The 13383-nt window shown below is 36.4% G+C and overlaps 1 protein-coding gene across 7 annotated transcripts in view; it reads left to right on the forward strand.

The window, feature by feature from the left end:
* The window catches only part of FAM184A (family with sequence similarity 184 member A), a 77352-nt gene that overhangs the window by 46973 nt on the left and 16996 nt on the right, over window positions 1-13383 (forward strand). For 4 of the 7 annotated variants that reach the window (XM_018077914.2, XM_018077912.2, XM_018077909.2 and 1 more), the window contains exon 10: window positions 10058-10099. The exons of the other annotated variants lie outside the window; for them this stretch is intronic. In XM_018077914.2, the coding sequence (XP_017933403.1) occupies window positions 10058-10099 (42 nt within the window). The remainder of the gene's footprint in view (window positions 1-10057; window positions 10100-13383) is intronic. 7 annotated transcript variants of the gene reach the window in all.

The raw sequence follows: 13383 nt of genomic DNA on the forward strand, positions 1-13383 counted from the left end.
CTGGGATATTTTGGGATAATTTTGTATAAATATTGAGGGTTTTTGTTGGTAACTCATATTTATAATCTCAGTTACATTAGATAACTCAAAGAAAATACTTGCATTGTACTTTTTCCAAACCATAAATTCTATAGGACTGGTTTTATTGACTCCAGTTTGAAGGAATAGCTGATAATGAACAAATACGTTTTAAAGTAAGAGAAACAGATTTTGCAACTCATTAAATGACTGTGATTTCAGGGTATTATTGGGGAACGGCTTTTAATTTACTGTCTAATTTGAGAAGTCTAATAACTGAACACCCATTTGATTATACAGCCTCTTATAGGAGCATATAACAATATATTTTGCTGACAGGAGAATTTAAGCTTGTGAAGTCTTGTGGTTTAGACTCATAAAACCTGGAGGTTTTCAAAGTTCTTTTACAACATGAACATAATAAGATTTGGACTCATTTGATTTTAAGTATCAAGTTACACAAGCCTTAAGCTTCATTTACTTTTTTTACTTCTACCTATAAGTAAAATTTCTGTAGTTTTGACATACGTTCTAAAAACTTTACAGGCTCTTTAAATAATCTTTCAGGACTTAATTATTCTCAGAGTGAGGTTTTTCTTTAAATTTAGGCAGAACCTTCTCTGTATCAGCTCATGATCATTGTCTCTCATTGTCCTGTTGTACAGCACTGTAACAAGGCTGGGTGCACTTTCTCTATAACCACCTCATAGGTACTGGAAAGCTGTTAAGTCCCACAAAACCTTCTCTTCTTTAGACTGAACAGTTTCCTCAGAAGGATATATGTTCCAGTCCCAGCCATCTTGATGGTAGCTCTCCACTGAACATGATCAAGTTTATCAATATGTGTCTTGCACCAAAGACTAATGAACTGGAGGAGGAAATGGAATATGCCCTCCAGGTGATATGCAACAAGTGCCAAGTCAGAGGGACTGATCCCTTTCCCTCAAATTACTGGTTGCTGTTACAGCCCAGAGTGCTGCTGGCATTCATTGCTGCCAGGCCGCACTGCTGATTCACATTTAGCCTACCATCAACTAGGTTGTGTGAAGCACATCTGTAACCCAGTATGGACCGGTGCAGGGGTTCAGTCCGTCCCATGGGAAGGACTTTGCACTTGTCCTTGTTGAATTCTGTGAGGTTCCCATCAACCCAAACCTATAACCTTTATAGGTCCCTCTGGATGGCAGCCCTATCTTTCAGTGTATTGTGTCCCCTCCACTGTGTCATTCTCCACTTTCTACTCTTCCTCGTTTGGTGTCATCCATAAACTTCATTAGGATACTATCTGTCTCCTCCTCCAGATACTAGAGGAGGTACTGAAATGAGCAGGTCCTGGAGAAGACGCCTTAGAAACTCTACACTGAACTAGAACAGCCTGAGATACTAAAGTAGAGCTGTAAAATTGTGTATTTGTTACACCCAGCCCTGGTTTTCATTCGTGGGAAGATGCATTTAAAACCCATTTGAAAGGCATGAAGCCCATGTAAAAATTTGGAAGAGTGGAGGGATCCAGCTCTTCATTCTGCAATTCAGATTTTTATACCTGAAATAGTGGTCTGGTCTATACTGGTAGTATTATACAATGATTTTTCGAAATAATGCAAGACCAGAGTCTCTGCTAAATCATTTGTAAACTCCTGCCTTGACAGCAAATGTGGCCTATGTGCATTCTTTATGTTGAGAAAGTGTCTAGAGCTTCAACATTTAGTTGCATAAATGCTGTTCAGAAAGATTGAATTCAGAAATAAAATGCTCATCAATATGGGTACTTAATTTTCTATTATGTATTGATGCATCTCCGATTTGATTTAAAAACAAGCTACAAAGTGTAGCCTAACCTGAAGTACAGGAATGGTTATGTAATCGAAGTGTTGAAAAAGCAAGTTTAAATATAGTTCCTTAAACTGTAGAAAAATACAACAGAGTATGCCCACCTTGGAATGCTGCTGACTGGTGCTGGAAAAACTGAATGAAGAGACAGCTGTAAATGTTAACAATTAAAAAATCCCAAACAGTTCAGTCAAAAAACTTTATGCCCGTAAAGTGTACTAAGCTGGTTTGGGGTTTTTTAATTATGTTATACTAATCTATAAATTTATGCCTCTTCTATTTGTTGCACGCTTGATGCATAAAGCTAGGTAATAGTTTTACCAGTAATGCTAAGTGGTGCCTCACAGAATGCACGTAGGATTATTGTTATTCTAACAGTATAGCTTTGTTATGAGTAAAATAATTTTCTTGAGATAAAATGCTATTCAGCAGATTAAGTGCCTTAATACATCACTTACCATCTACAGTTAAATGCGGTTGGTAGTTTAACTAGATCAGTGTCTGGAGACCAAGTGTGTAGTTCTTATCACTGATATGAGATATTATTCTAGAAGACAAAAAAAGAAAGTGCTTTTCCTTCTTTTCCCCTGTAAATGGCACCAAGTACTTCTACATCAATCCCTGAGAGACTTTCATCATGAAATATGCAGTGAATTCGGATGTGCTTGCTCGTTTCCATTCCTCTTATCTGTATAGTGGGGTTTTAACACTTTTCTTAAAAACGTTTTACTGCTGAGAAAGCTTCAGCCATGGACAAAATAGGAGGAATTTTCTTTTTTTTAGAGCATGAGCATGTTCTCTCTTTTGCCTGTGTGTCTTATGCAATGTTCAGTTCTGAGCACTGAAATATACAGTTTAAGACCTGTACTCTTCTTATCTGTTTCTTCTTGTGATAAATATTTCTTCCTGTAAACTGAATCAACTATCTTCATTGTGTATGGGCTTTTCTAAATTTGAACAAATATTGATTCTCTCATCTTCCTTTCTTTTCAGTAACACATTACAGTAAATTAAATGTTTTTGACAGCATTTTTTCCCATATGTAGCTTTTCCATTCTTATGTAGCTTCATACATGACCAAGCATTAGTGGGACATTCTTCTTTCTAAACTTGGCCAACTTTTCACAGTGGAAGTTACGTCTTCTATTAATGGAAACATCAGAAGTAGTACAGTGAGAATTGACAAAAGTATACTACATATGCTTTGGTAGCTTTCGTTTATTTTTCCTAGTTTTTTGCAAAATATGTTCAAGTTTCCTATTCAGTTTCTTTTTGTGATGGTGTGTTCCTTTTTAAACTGTCAAAGTAAATAGGAGGAAGTTTGACATATCAAAATATAAATACTTCCTTCTGATGTAGACATTATTCAAATTCTAGTTTTTGGAAAAGTTCAAACTCAGTCTTAAAATGCTGGCCTTAAAATCCTGAGTATACTCTTGTTCATGAAGTGGAATGCTGAGAAAAGTCACTGAACTCCTGCACACACCTGTAAATGACTGTTGATCAGCCTTCAAGCCAGAGGCAGTTACTGCTCTGTCTTTACTTGCCCATGTGGAGGTGCTAATTGTAGAACTGATGTGCATCCACATCAGCAGAATCAGGAAATGCTCCTTTCTTTCCCCAGCACAAGGATTACTGGCCTGTTCCACGACCTGGGTAATCCTTGGGTGAGAGGAATTGCTCTCAAATGGGTGCTGGAAATTTCTACAAGAAGTAACATGTATATACCCTTTATCAGTTTCCTGAAGAAGGGAGATAAACTTTCAGCACAGAATCCTTTTACTCAACTTCCTTGCACTTGATATTGTCCTGAACACACTGTCTAAAGGCTTGTCTGTCAGAAACAGAGTGGAGGTAAATTTCAAGTAACTCCCTCTAATTCACTTTGGCAGTTCTTGTATTCAAGAATACTTGTAAGGTTACCATGACATCTAGTGGATGGTAAGGGATTTTGGGCAAGATATAAAAAGCAATTCAAAATCTAAAATGCTGAAATCCAAAAGAATAAAAAGAAACATCATAGCAAAGAGGCAGAAAAGAACAGAGGGCACCTGGAATGCAGTTCAGGATAAGGTTTTATGCCCTTCTTTCATCTGTAGATACCTGTTTTTCCAGAGGAGCATGCTGTCTTTGACTCTTGAAAACTTTGACAAGTTACTACAGCTCTCAAAACTGTGGTCTTAATGGGACTGTGCTGCAACTCATGCAGCCTCACAGAGAATCAGTGGAGATTTGGGAGTTTCTTCCTAGATCCAATGTCTGTGTGCATCCTTCCACTCACCACTGATTTAGAAGAATGGTATTCCTGTATTCTAAGTGGGAAACCTATGCTTTAAGCAAGTCAGAAATTAGCGTATGTGAGCGTGTGGATAATCACACAGTCCAGAGTTGGTGCAGTCCTGAGGGCCAGCTATTCAGGGTGCTTTCCCCCGTTTCATCACTGTCTTCTTCTCAATAGGGAATCCCCCTTGTTCTGGCCTCCCTGTTCTATACAGAGATTAGTTGGTGCATTTTTCTGTCCACATTGGTCACTGTTGTTTTATCTGAAGCTTGAATGATAACAAATGCCTAACATTCAGCTGTTTGTTATGAGCCTGTAGTTTTGATGAGCCCATTCAGCCCACACTGCGCCTGTCATTATTTTACTCTTTGTTTAAAAGATTCTGAATATAACAGAGGAAATTCATTAAAGACCATTTACAATTAAGAGCTGCTCAGCAATACAGACAAACAAAAGCAACAGAACAAATCAGTGCTTTCAAAGTATTTTCAGTAGAATATAGTGGGAATCCTAACAAATATGAGTTTGTTGCTCTGTTATATAATAAATGTTTTACTGGACTTCTTTTTCATCTCTCTCTTTTGATTTCTTCTTGATTTTACTTTTTTCTCCCATGGTGTTGTGTTTAATTGAATTTAAAAATTTATGTAGGCTATGTTTGAAGTTGATATCTTCATATCCAAAGAAACTTGTCTATCTGATCCTAAACTTCTAATTGAAATTTAATGTCACCAGTTTTCCTTTGGCAGTAAATCTGGAGGAGATGGAAAGACTGTTGTAATTCTATATGTCAATGGATGAAAAGAACATTAAATTCTTAGTATTGTATGTAATAAATGATGCATGAGTAAAGAGTTTAATTTGATATTTGGAAGTTTACACTTCCAAAGCTGGAAAATAGAAATCTAAGTCAGATCCAACAGTAATACAATCCCCCAAACAAAATTTTAATCCTATATCTGTATATGTTTTTCTGTTAAATGTAAGATAAAGACACTGGTAAGAATCTAGTTTTAAAACATTATCCTTAGCCTCTTTGCTCCATACATGCTCAAGTAGCTTTTCCTTTTGGTTCAAAACCTATAAAAACAGCACACCTTGGAAGGAACTTACCAGGTGGGGCAAAATTTGTTTGAGATTCAGCAGATGAATGAAATTCTAGATTAAGGGCAATGATACCTCTGTAATCCAGGAAGAATTAGTCAAGGCGTGTATATAATCTTTAAGATCCTGACAGCTTTATGACAAATAAATGAACTGAAGCTCTAGTATCATTCCAAAACCTTTAAAAATTATCAGGAGGTTCAAATGGTCCTGGTTTTCCCCTGATCATTAAACCTACAGTTTGTCAGATTAAAAGCATGTATTCCAAAATCCACATGGATACAAACATGCAAAACACCTAGGCCAACCCAAGCCATTCTATGATTTTGCCTAGATGTTTGACAGATTCCTACAGCTGGAAAAGAGAAGAGCTCCATCTTTTTAAAACAACAAGATAAGCTCCCCACCCTATGATATCCGGGAGACAACACCTTCCCTCATGGTTGCTACAAAACCAGGAGGAAATCAGGACCAATTAGATCCCAGAGATGGTCACACATTTCAGAATGGCCTATATATACTTCATTTTCCTCATCAGAAAACTGTTGGGTTTTGAGACAGAGAAAATGCTCTAAATGCTGCTTTTTCTTACCAGTCATAGGGGACAAATTTTGATGTAGCTCTTCAATTTCTAGCGTGTCACAAGCCTCGAGCCAAGTACAAAATGTTGTAGTAGGAAACAGCTGCTTTCCAAATCTCTGTGGAGTCATCTGTCGTGTAAGCACTGCACAGCCAGAGACTGCACATCTGCTGACAAATCAGTCTTTCTTTTCAAACGAAAGACGTATCTCGAGGGAGAGTTTTAGGGTTCTTGTTGTCGTTATTAGCTGGATAAAATGGACTTAAACCAAAGGTTGCTTCAGCTTCTTTGCTAGGCACCTCAGAAACTAGTTTCTTTTACTGATATCTGATGAGGCACATAGGGTTTCTTTTTCAGAAAGGTAAGCAGCATCTATGGGAGGTCATTCTTAAAGTGAAGCAAAGACTGTGTAGCCAATCTAAATCTTCTTTGATAAAACAGATAAAGTAGGACCTTTCCAAGTTAAGGTCTCAGGTTTTATGCAAGAATTCCATTTTGCCAGCAGTATTTTGAAAATTTAGTAAACCGTACAGCAAAATTGGATTGTGACACAATTTGACATTGATATTGTCAGTAAGGAAAAAGTGTTACATAATTGATGTTTGGGCGATACGAAGACTAATGCCGAAACTCAGTGTCAAGCCTCTATAATCCAGTTTAAAGTAATTTTTAGCCCAGAGAAACAATCAAATTAGAGAACTTCTGTGCATTCAGTAGGTTGGTGTCCTGCAGAAAGCAGGGTAACTGGTGCAGTAAATGTCCTCCTCGAGAAAAATGACACTGTTTCATCACCAAGTATGGGCCCTGTGACAGTTTCCCCTGTGATGGAAAACAAGCAACTGTTCATTACAATAAGCAAACCCAAACCTTGAATAGTTTCAAATCTCCAAATCCATGCTTTGCTGCAGCAAGATGGGCCCAACTAAGTTGAAAATTGGACTCTTTCATGAGAAATGTTGAAAAAGAGGCTGGAATACCAATCTTGTCCCATGTATTGTGTGCAAGGTCTTTCGGTCCTGCCGAGTAGCCTGCAATGATCAGTGAGTTCTAAAGACGCTGCATATGAAGATACAGATTGTATTCTCTGCTGCATCTCTCTCTGCTGTCCCTCTGGGTCATGATGAAGTTCTCTTAGTTACACCTGAGGCTTATCTGTGCATATGCTGAAGGTGTAGAAGATAGTACTTCTGTAAATTGAGACTGCAAAATCAAGTAAAGTCAGGTTAGCTAATACATGCATACCACATAGTGATGTGTTTTCAGGAGCTCCTGTACTTCCAAGAAGCAAATTGATTCACTTGTACACCCCATAACTACAAAGTCTGATTTCGAAGAGAAGTGAGCAAGGGTTTCTTGTACCACAGTAACATCACAAATCAAACCTTGAATTCCAGCCTGTAGGAATAGAGTGATAGTTAAACCCACCTTCTCCCTTGTTTTTTTTCTCATCACTTTCCCCATCATAGAAATACAGACAGTAATAATTATGCCTACATTCTTTTTGGTTTTTAACACTTTTTCTCCAGAACATGGACCTTGTTGTGGAAATACTCATAAGGTTGTTTTGAATTTTTATGGAATTTTTTAATAATACTGAAACCAGCGTTATTTTGGAGTTCTGCATTCTGATTGTGTCCTGCATACTTTTCAATATGGAGCTGCATCTGATTATATTGCTACATATTTGGCTGGAATCAGCCCCCATACCAGTTGACAAGCCTATATAATTCTATAGTCCTATTCTATTGTGTATGGTTATTAGGAAAATGATTTACTATCTAATAAAGGATGAAAATAATAAGTTCTGGTCTGGTTTAGTAATAATCCTAGTGAATTCATGTTTGATTTCAGTGATCAAACAACACTGTTTTTGAAATAAAGTAGGCTAGTTTTAATCTTTTCAAATATCCTTCAATAATATTGTACGAGCACACATTTTTATTAAAATCTCATTTGATAATAGATTGAATACCATTAAAAATTTCTCTTAAGTATTATTTCTCTACAGGAGCATTTATTGCCCAGGTTTGTTATCAAAGGTCTTTATTCCATTGCTGTGTTGACTGCAAATCATCTTATTTTCATACTTGAAGATTTTCTTGTTTGACTTCTAAGTCATCTTTTCCAGTCTTTTTACCAGACTGATGTTTAGCCAGCTGCCCTATAATTAAATGCTTTTGAATAGTGATATACTTAGACTTCCAGATTGTGTATTTCAGGTTTTGTTAAAAATAAATAAGCTGTATTTACTGTGTATTCAGCATTGCTGTGTGTCTTTTTAGAATATGTAGGAATGCAAAATATATAAGTTCAACTTTATTAAAATATAACTTTTTTTGGTCTTTGCATGGACTTCCTTTTTGCTAATAAGATCTGAGCAGTTAGTAGTTAATGTTTTTTGGACAAGATATTTACTGATCTCATTTCACAGTTTTGGAAAGTTTTAGTGCAGAACCTTCACCAAGAGTTCATTTTAATTCTCTAGAAAACTTTTAAATTTGGTGAAATCACATGTATTAAAATGGTTATTCCATGTTATGTGTACTTTTAATTGTAAGATCAGTTTGACAGCAAAGCAAGACAAGTTTCTTTCTTGGTGAAAGAAATCTGTTATTCTACAAGTGGCAGAGGGCAACTGTCTTAAATGGCCTTTTTTATGATAGAGTAGAACTCAGAATACAGCTTCCTAAAAGTATTTTTACTTGGAACTTCTCTTCAGTGTAGAACAATATGAACCCTTCTGCTTCAGTTGTAAAATCTAAATACTTCTTAGTTGTACCGCAGTGCTGCCTAGATATGTCCACCAATATTAAGTCCAAAATGTTCTATAGACTTTACATTTATTTTGCAAGAGATTATTCCTGCTTGTAACAGCACCAAACAGATGGGAAAGGAAGCACAGCAAAATTAGACTGATTTGTTCAGACTGGCACTGTCAAAATCCTGTATTGAAATCCGAGCTGTTAGATGCCAGTCTGTTGTCTTGTCTGCTGGTGTATGATGCCTCCTAGTGTTATGCTCTTGCATAGAAAATTATTGCTTATAACTCTCTTACTATTTTAATGAGCTCATTTTGGATATTTCACAATAATGTATTTTTGTGTTGTGCCTTTTTGTAGATTCATGAGGATGAATAACAATTTCTTTTTGTATTTTGACAAAGTATTAGATAATAGTTCCCACCTGTATGCTTCTAGGCTGGTATCAAAATACCTGCTGTCTCCTGGAGAAAGCCATGTTCTTGACTGACCTATGCCAAAAGGGGAAAGTGGTCATGCTGGCTTTGAAATTGCTCTCACTTAATTTCTGATGACTGTTTTATGCATGTGTGTTTGCTTATCCACGTGATTAATATATAAAAACACACAGGCAAATATATGTATATATATATAAAAATATAAATGAATCATAGAATCAACCAGGTTGGAAAACACCTCCGAGATCATCAAGTCCAACCCTTGATCCAACACTGCCGTGGTTACTAGACTAAGTGCCACATCCAGTCTCATCTTAAAAACCTCCAGGGACGGTGAAATGATGTATGTTATTTGTATGATCAATAATATTTCATAGAGCATGTACTTGGCAATATGTTGGGGTTTTTTTTGCTTTTTATTAGTAATCAACACTAGTATAAGTGGTACATTAAGTCATTTTATTGCTGGAGACTTGCAAGAAGAGTCTTTTATGTACCCATCTCATTCTGAATTTCAAGAAAAATAAAAGTACTTTAATAGAAATGTCTTCATTGCTGACTAATTTTCTGCTCTTTAGCAGTGAAATTTGTTCTTTAATATGATGTGTTTGATATGCTTGTGATATTTGGGAGGCACAGCTGATTGTTGATTGCGCCCTAATTTTTCTAATAGGAATGCAAATTGATATACTTAATGATTTCTGCCAAAATTATTTACCATAAAGGAGAAGAGAAAACAAGTGGATAACTTCAAGTGTTCAGCTGTGTAGTATGTGACTATTTAGTAACATTATGTGAAAGAGATAATGCTATTCTGTGTGTCCAAAACATAACATGGGAAACCACATCATTCTGTTCTGTGTTCAGTAGCTTATCTACTGAGTCAAAGCAATGTATTCATTTTTTTTTCCAGATGGTTTTCAACTTATTTTTCTCTGATCAAATTATAATTAATGTTCTATGTTTACCCTTCCTGCCTTATCCCTTTTTCTTTTACTTAGTTGATTTCTGAATGTTTCCCTTTATTCCTGTGATCTTTTCTTCATAGCGGCACTGTCTCGGTGAAGCTTTGCATAAATCTATCAGCAATGTAAGTGATTTGCACTTACAGCTTGTGAACAGGGCATGCTTGCACTAATCAACCTGCCTATCCTGTAATACTGCTTTGGAGCTTTAGCCCATGAAATGGGAAACATGGTAATATTTGAGAGGAGAACGTGTGCCACTAGTTACGAAAAGCTTGTGTACTGCATCCATTCATCTGTGTGACTGTATATGTATCATTGGGCATCAGACACTGTGTACGTGCTCATAACATAAGCAGCATTTTTATGTCATTGTTAACGCAAGCAAGCTTGTGGGCAGCGCAAACGTGTATTGCAAGAGCTTTCTACAAAGCATGAGACTGAGGCTGTATTATAATTTGCAGTTTTGCAGTGCAAGTCTTAATTGTAGCCAAAATATTCTTTCTTTCGATTTTATTTTTAAAATTCTCACTATTGTTTTTAGTGCACTGAAAACCGTGGGTAAAAGTATTGGAAGTTCAGAGAGTAGCGGTGAGAGCTGTTTTCTTTTGAATCCTCAGTACAGAGGTGTATAGAAGGAGTGGTACAAAGACATGCAAAGGAAGGCACTAATGTTCTCAAAAATTTTCTCTTAAGGATATGTATATGTACTGAATAATCAAACTAATGTTGAAAATTATATGGTCTTCTAAAAAGACTCAGATTTTTAACTTTTTTTTTACTTTTGAACAACAAAAGAAATTATTAGATGGGTAGACTTATCTGACTTGCTTGTTAGAATCATTTAATCCTCATTGTCCTTTATTTTCTGTGTAGTCTATTGATGCAAATAGGACATCTCCAGACATTGACTCATTTCAGGTTGTGGTTTTGCAGTCACTTTAATCTGGTGGAAGCATGAACTGCTCTTGCGTATTCCTGGTCTCTTCTAAGATGGCTTCCTGGCCAGATGTCAGACTACTCTTGGTCATCTCAATTAAAATATTTTCTGCATTTACAAGAAGGAAATTAAAAGAAAATTGTTTTACCTTTGGCCCATGCTCAAAATGTTTATACATGGTATACTAAGAATTATCAGAGTTTGGAGCAGGAACTTAAATGAGAGATAGATTTAACTTCAAGCCAAAAATACATTTTTTTCATGTAATCTTAAAAATTTGGCTAAGTTACCATGGTTGACTCCATTTGAATATTATCATGGAAGGCTTGTTAGAGTGTGGTGATTAAATGGCCTGAGGTTCTGCAGGACTGAGCAGGAGTTCCCCTAGACTTGTACTTCCTGGTGGCCGTGGTGAATGGGCCAGGACAATGGTGAGAAACTTGAGGGACATGAGAAACATGGTGAAAGGGACAAGTAAGAGTGGGCATAGCATTCCTCTAGTGAATGTGTCTCAGTGTTCCTGCTAAAGGCACTTGGAGGAGGAAGAACAGGATGTGAGTGAAAATTGTGGGATTTCCTTCAGTGAGATTTTTAAACCATAATTTGTGTATAAATTTCCCACCTAGTGCAATAAATTGAACTGGATAATCTCTTAAGCCTATCCTAAGTGCAGATTCCTATGATACTAAAAATGGAGTTAGAAAGAAGAAAATGAGAAAAGGAGGGGAGGAGGAGGGGAAGAGATACTGGAGTATGGGATGGATGAAAGAGAAGGAATAGAGGTTCTGGAGCCAAGTTGCAGTTGTGGTCTCAGGGAAACAAACAAAAAAAAATCCGAACAAACCCGAGAGTTTACGGATGGTGGTTAAATAGGAACAGAAGTAACCTAAAGAAGCATAAGTTGTCTAAAAGTACAGGGGAAAAACAGACCTCCAGACAGGGTCTGCGTTTTGCTAGGTGTAGTCTGGAAGAGAACCAGGAAATAAAGGCAGGGCTCACAGATGAAGAGAAGGACCCAGGTAGGTGTGAACTCTCAGAAAGGTGGGGAAAGAGAGAAGGGCCCAACTGTGAATGTGGAATGAATTAAGAGTAGATGGAAGTTGAGGTAATATAGATTATTTTTTCCTGGAGAAGGAAGACAATAGCACATTGCATGACTAGAAGATGATGCGTATATGAAAATTCAAAGCTGGCCATGCTGGCAGTTGCATGGTGCAAACTCACCACATCAGAGGAGTAAGTTTCTAGGGGTAAAGAGAAAAAAATACAGTATGTGAGTTGTTATTTTTTTGAAATACTGTCTGTGGTGATTTGTCTGACCAGCCTGGCAACTTTGGCCATAGTTGCTGAAAGAGATCAGCCAAGAACTTCTGGGGCTTCTGAGGAAACTAAAATTCTGCTATACAAAGAAGGGAGGAAGGTTTTGTATAGATAAATATCTAGTTGAAAAATAGGTATTAAATAGAGTGTTACCACAGTGAACAAAGATTCTCAGTGGAGTTAAACAGATGTGCGGCATATTTTCTTTTGCAGGTTGTTGATAAGTAAGGTGGGAAACTTTGCAGCTTATAAAAGGTTATTCAGGGTGGGAAAAGCACTGAAGAATTATAGAATGGCTGTAAAAAGCCAAGGGACATGGCAATAAAATGGCAGATGAAATTCAGTGTAGATAAATGCAAAGTGACACACAAGGGAAAACAAATTGTAACTTCTTGTGTAAAATTATGAGCCTTACCTTGACCTGTTACAACTAGAAAGTAGGTTTGGGGACTACAGTATATAATTCTGTAAAAACATCACCTCAGTGCTTTTTTGTTCTTCTTGTTTTACTGCTAATTTTTATTTGTGTAGCTTTTTTGTTTCAAATCTGCTTCAGCTGTGTTCTTCTGAAAAAAACTAAACTCATGTGTTTGACAATAATGTTTATGCTGCAAGTTGTACTTGGTATGCTGCTATTAATTTTTCGTTAAGTGGTGGGTACTAATGTTCTCTAATGCAATAAATTGATGTGCAATGTCGTTATTAATTTGTCATAATTAGTTTTACGATATGCTGAACCAAATGACACTATCAGACTTTAATTTATAATTCCCTATTATGTAATGCTCTGAGGCTTGAAAAGTATCCTTACTGATTCAAATTCTTTGTCACAGGGCAATTTTATTTTCCTTCCTTTGAGTCACTGTAGCAAAATTCTCTTTTGGTTAAATCTTGTTTCCAGAATTGGAGAATATCTCTCCTGTGTTTAGCTCTAAAGGGAATACAAGTTTAGTACTTTCAGTCTGAAAAGATGGTATCTGATGTGCAGAACAAAGTATAATATTATTATAAAGATAAAATTAGATTTTTCGAAGGAATACAGTGTTCTATATTACTTGGATGAAAAACATCATTTGTAAAATCAGGTATTTCTAAGAAAATGAGTTATTTGTGATTCAGAATGCTTAGATCTTAGATCTTGAGAGCAAG

The sequence above is a fragment of the Manacus vitellinus genome, unplaced genomic scaffold (genome assembly GCF_001715985.3).
Source record: "Manacus vitellinus isolate BGI_N305 unplaced genomic scaffold, ASM171598v3 scaffold_4_pilon, whole genome shotgun sequence".
Classification (NCBI taxonomy): Eukaryota; Metazoa; Chordata; class Aves; order Passeriformes; family Pipridae; genus Manacus; species Manacus vitellinus.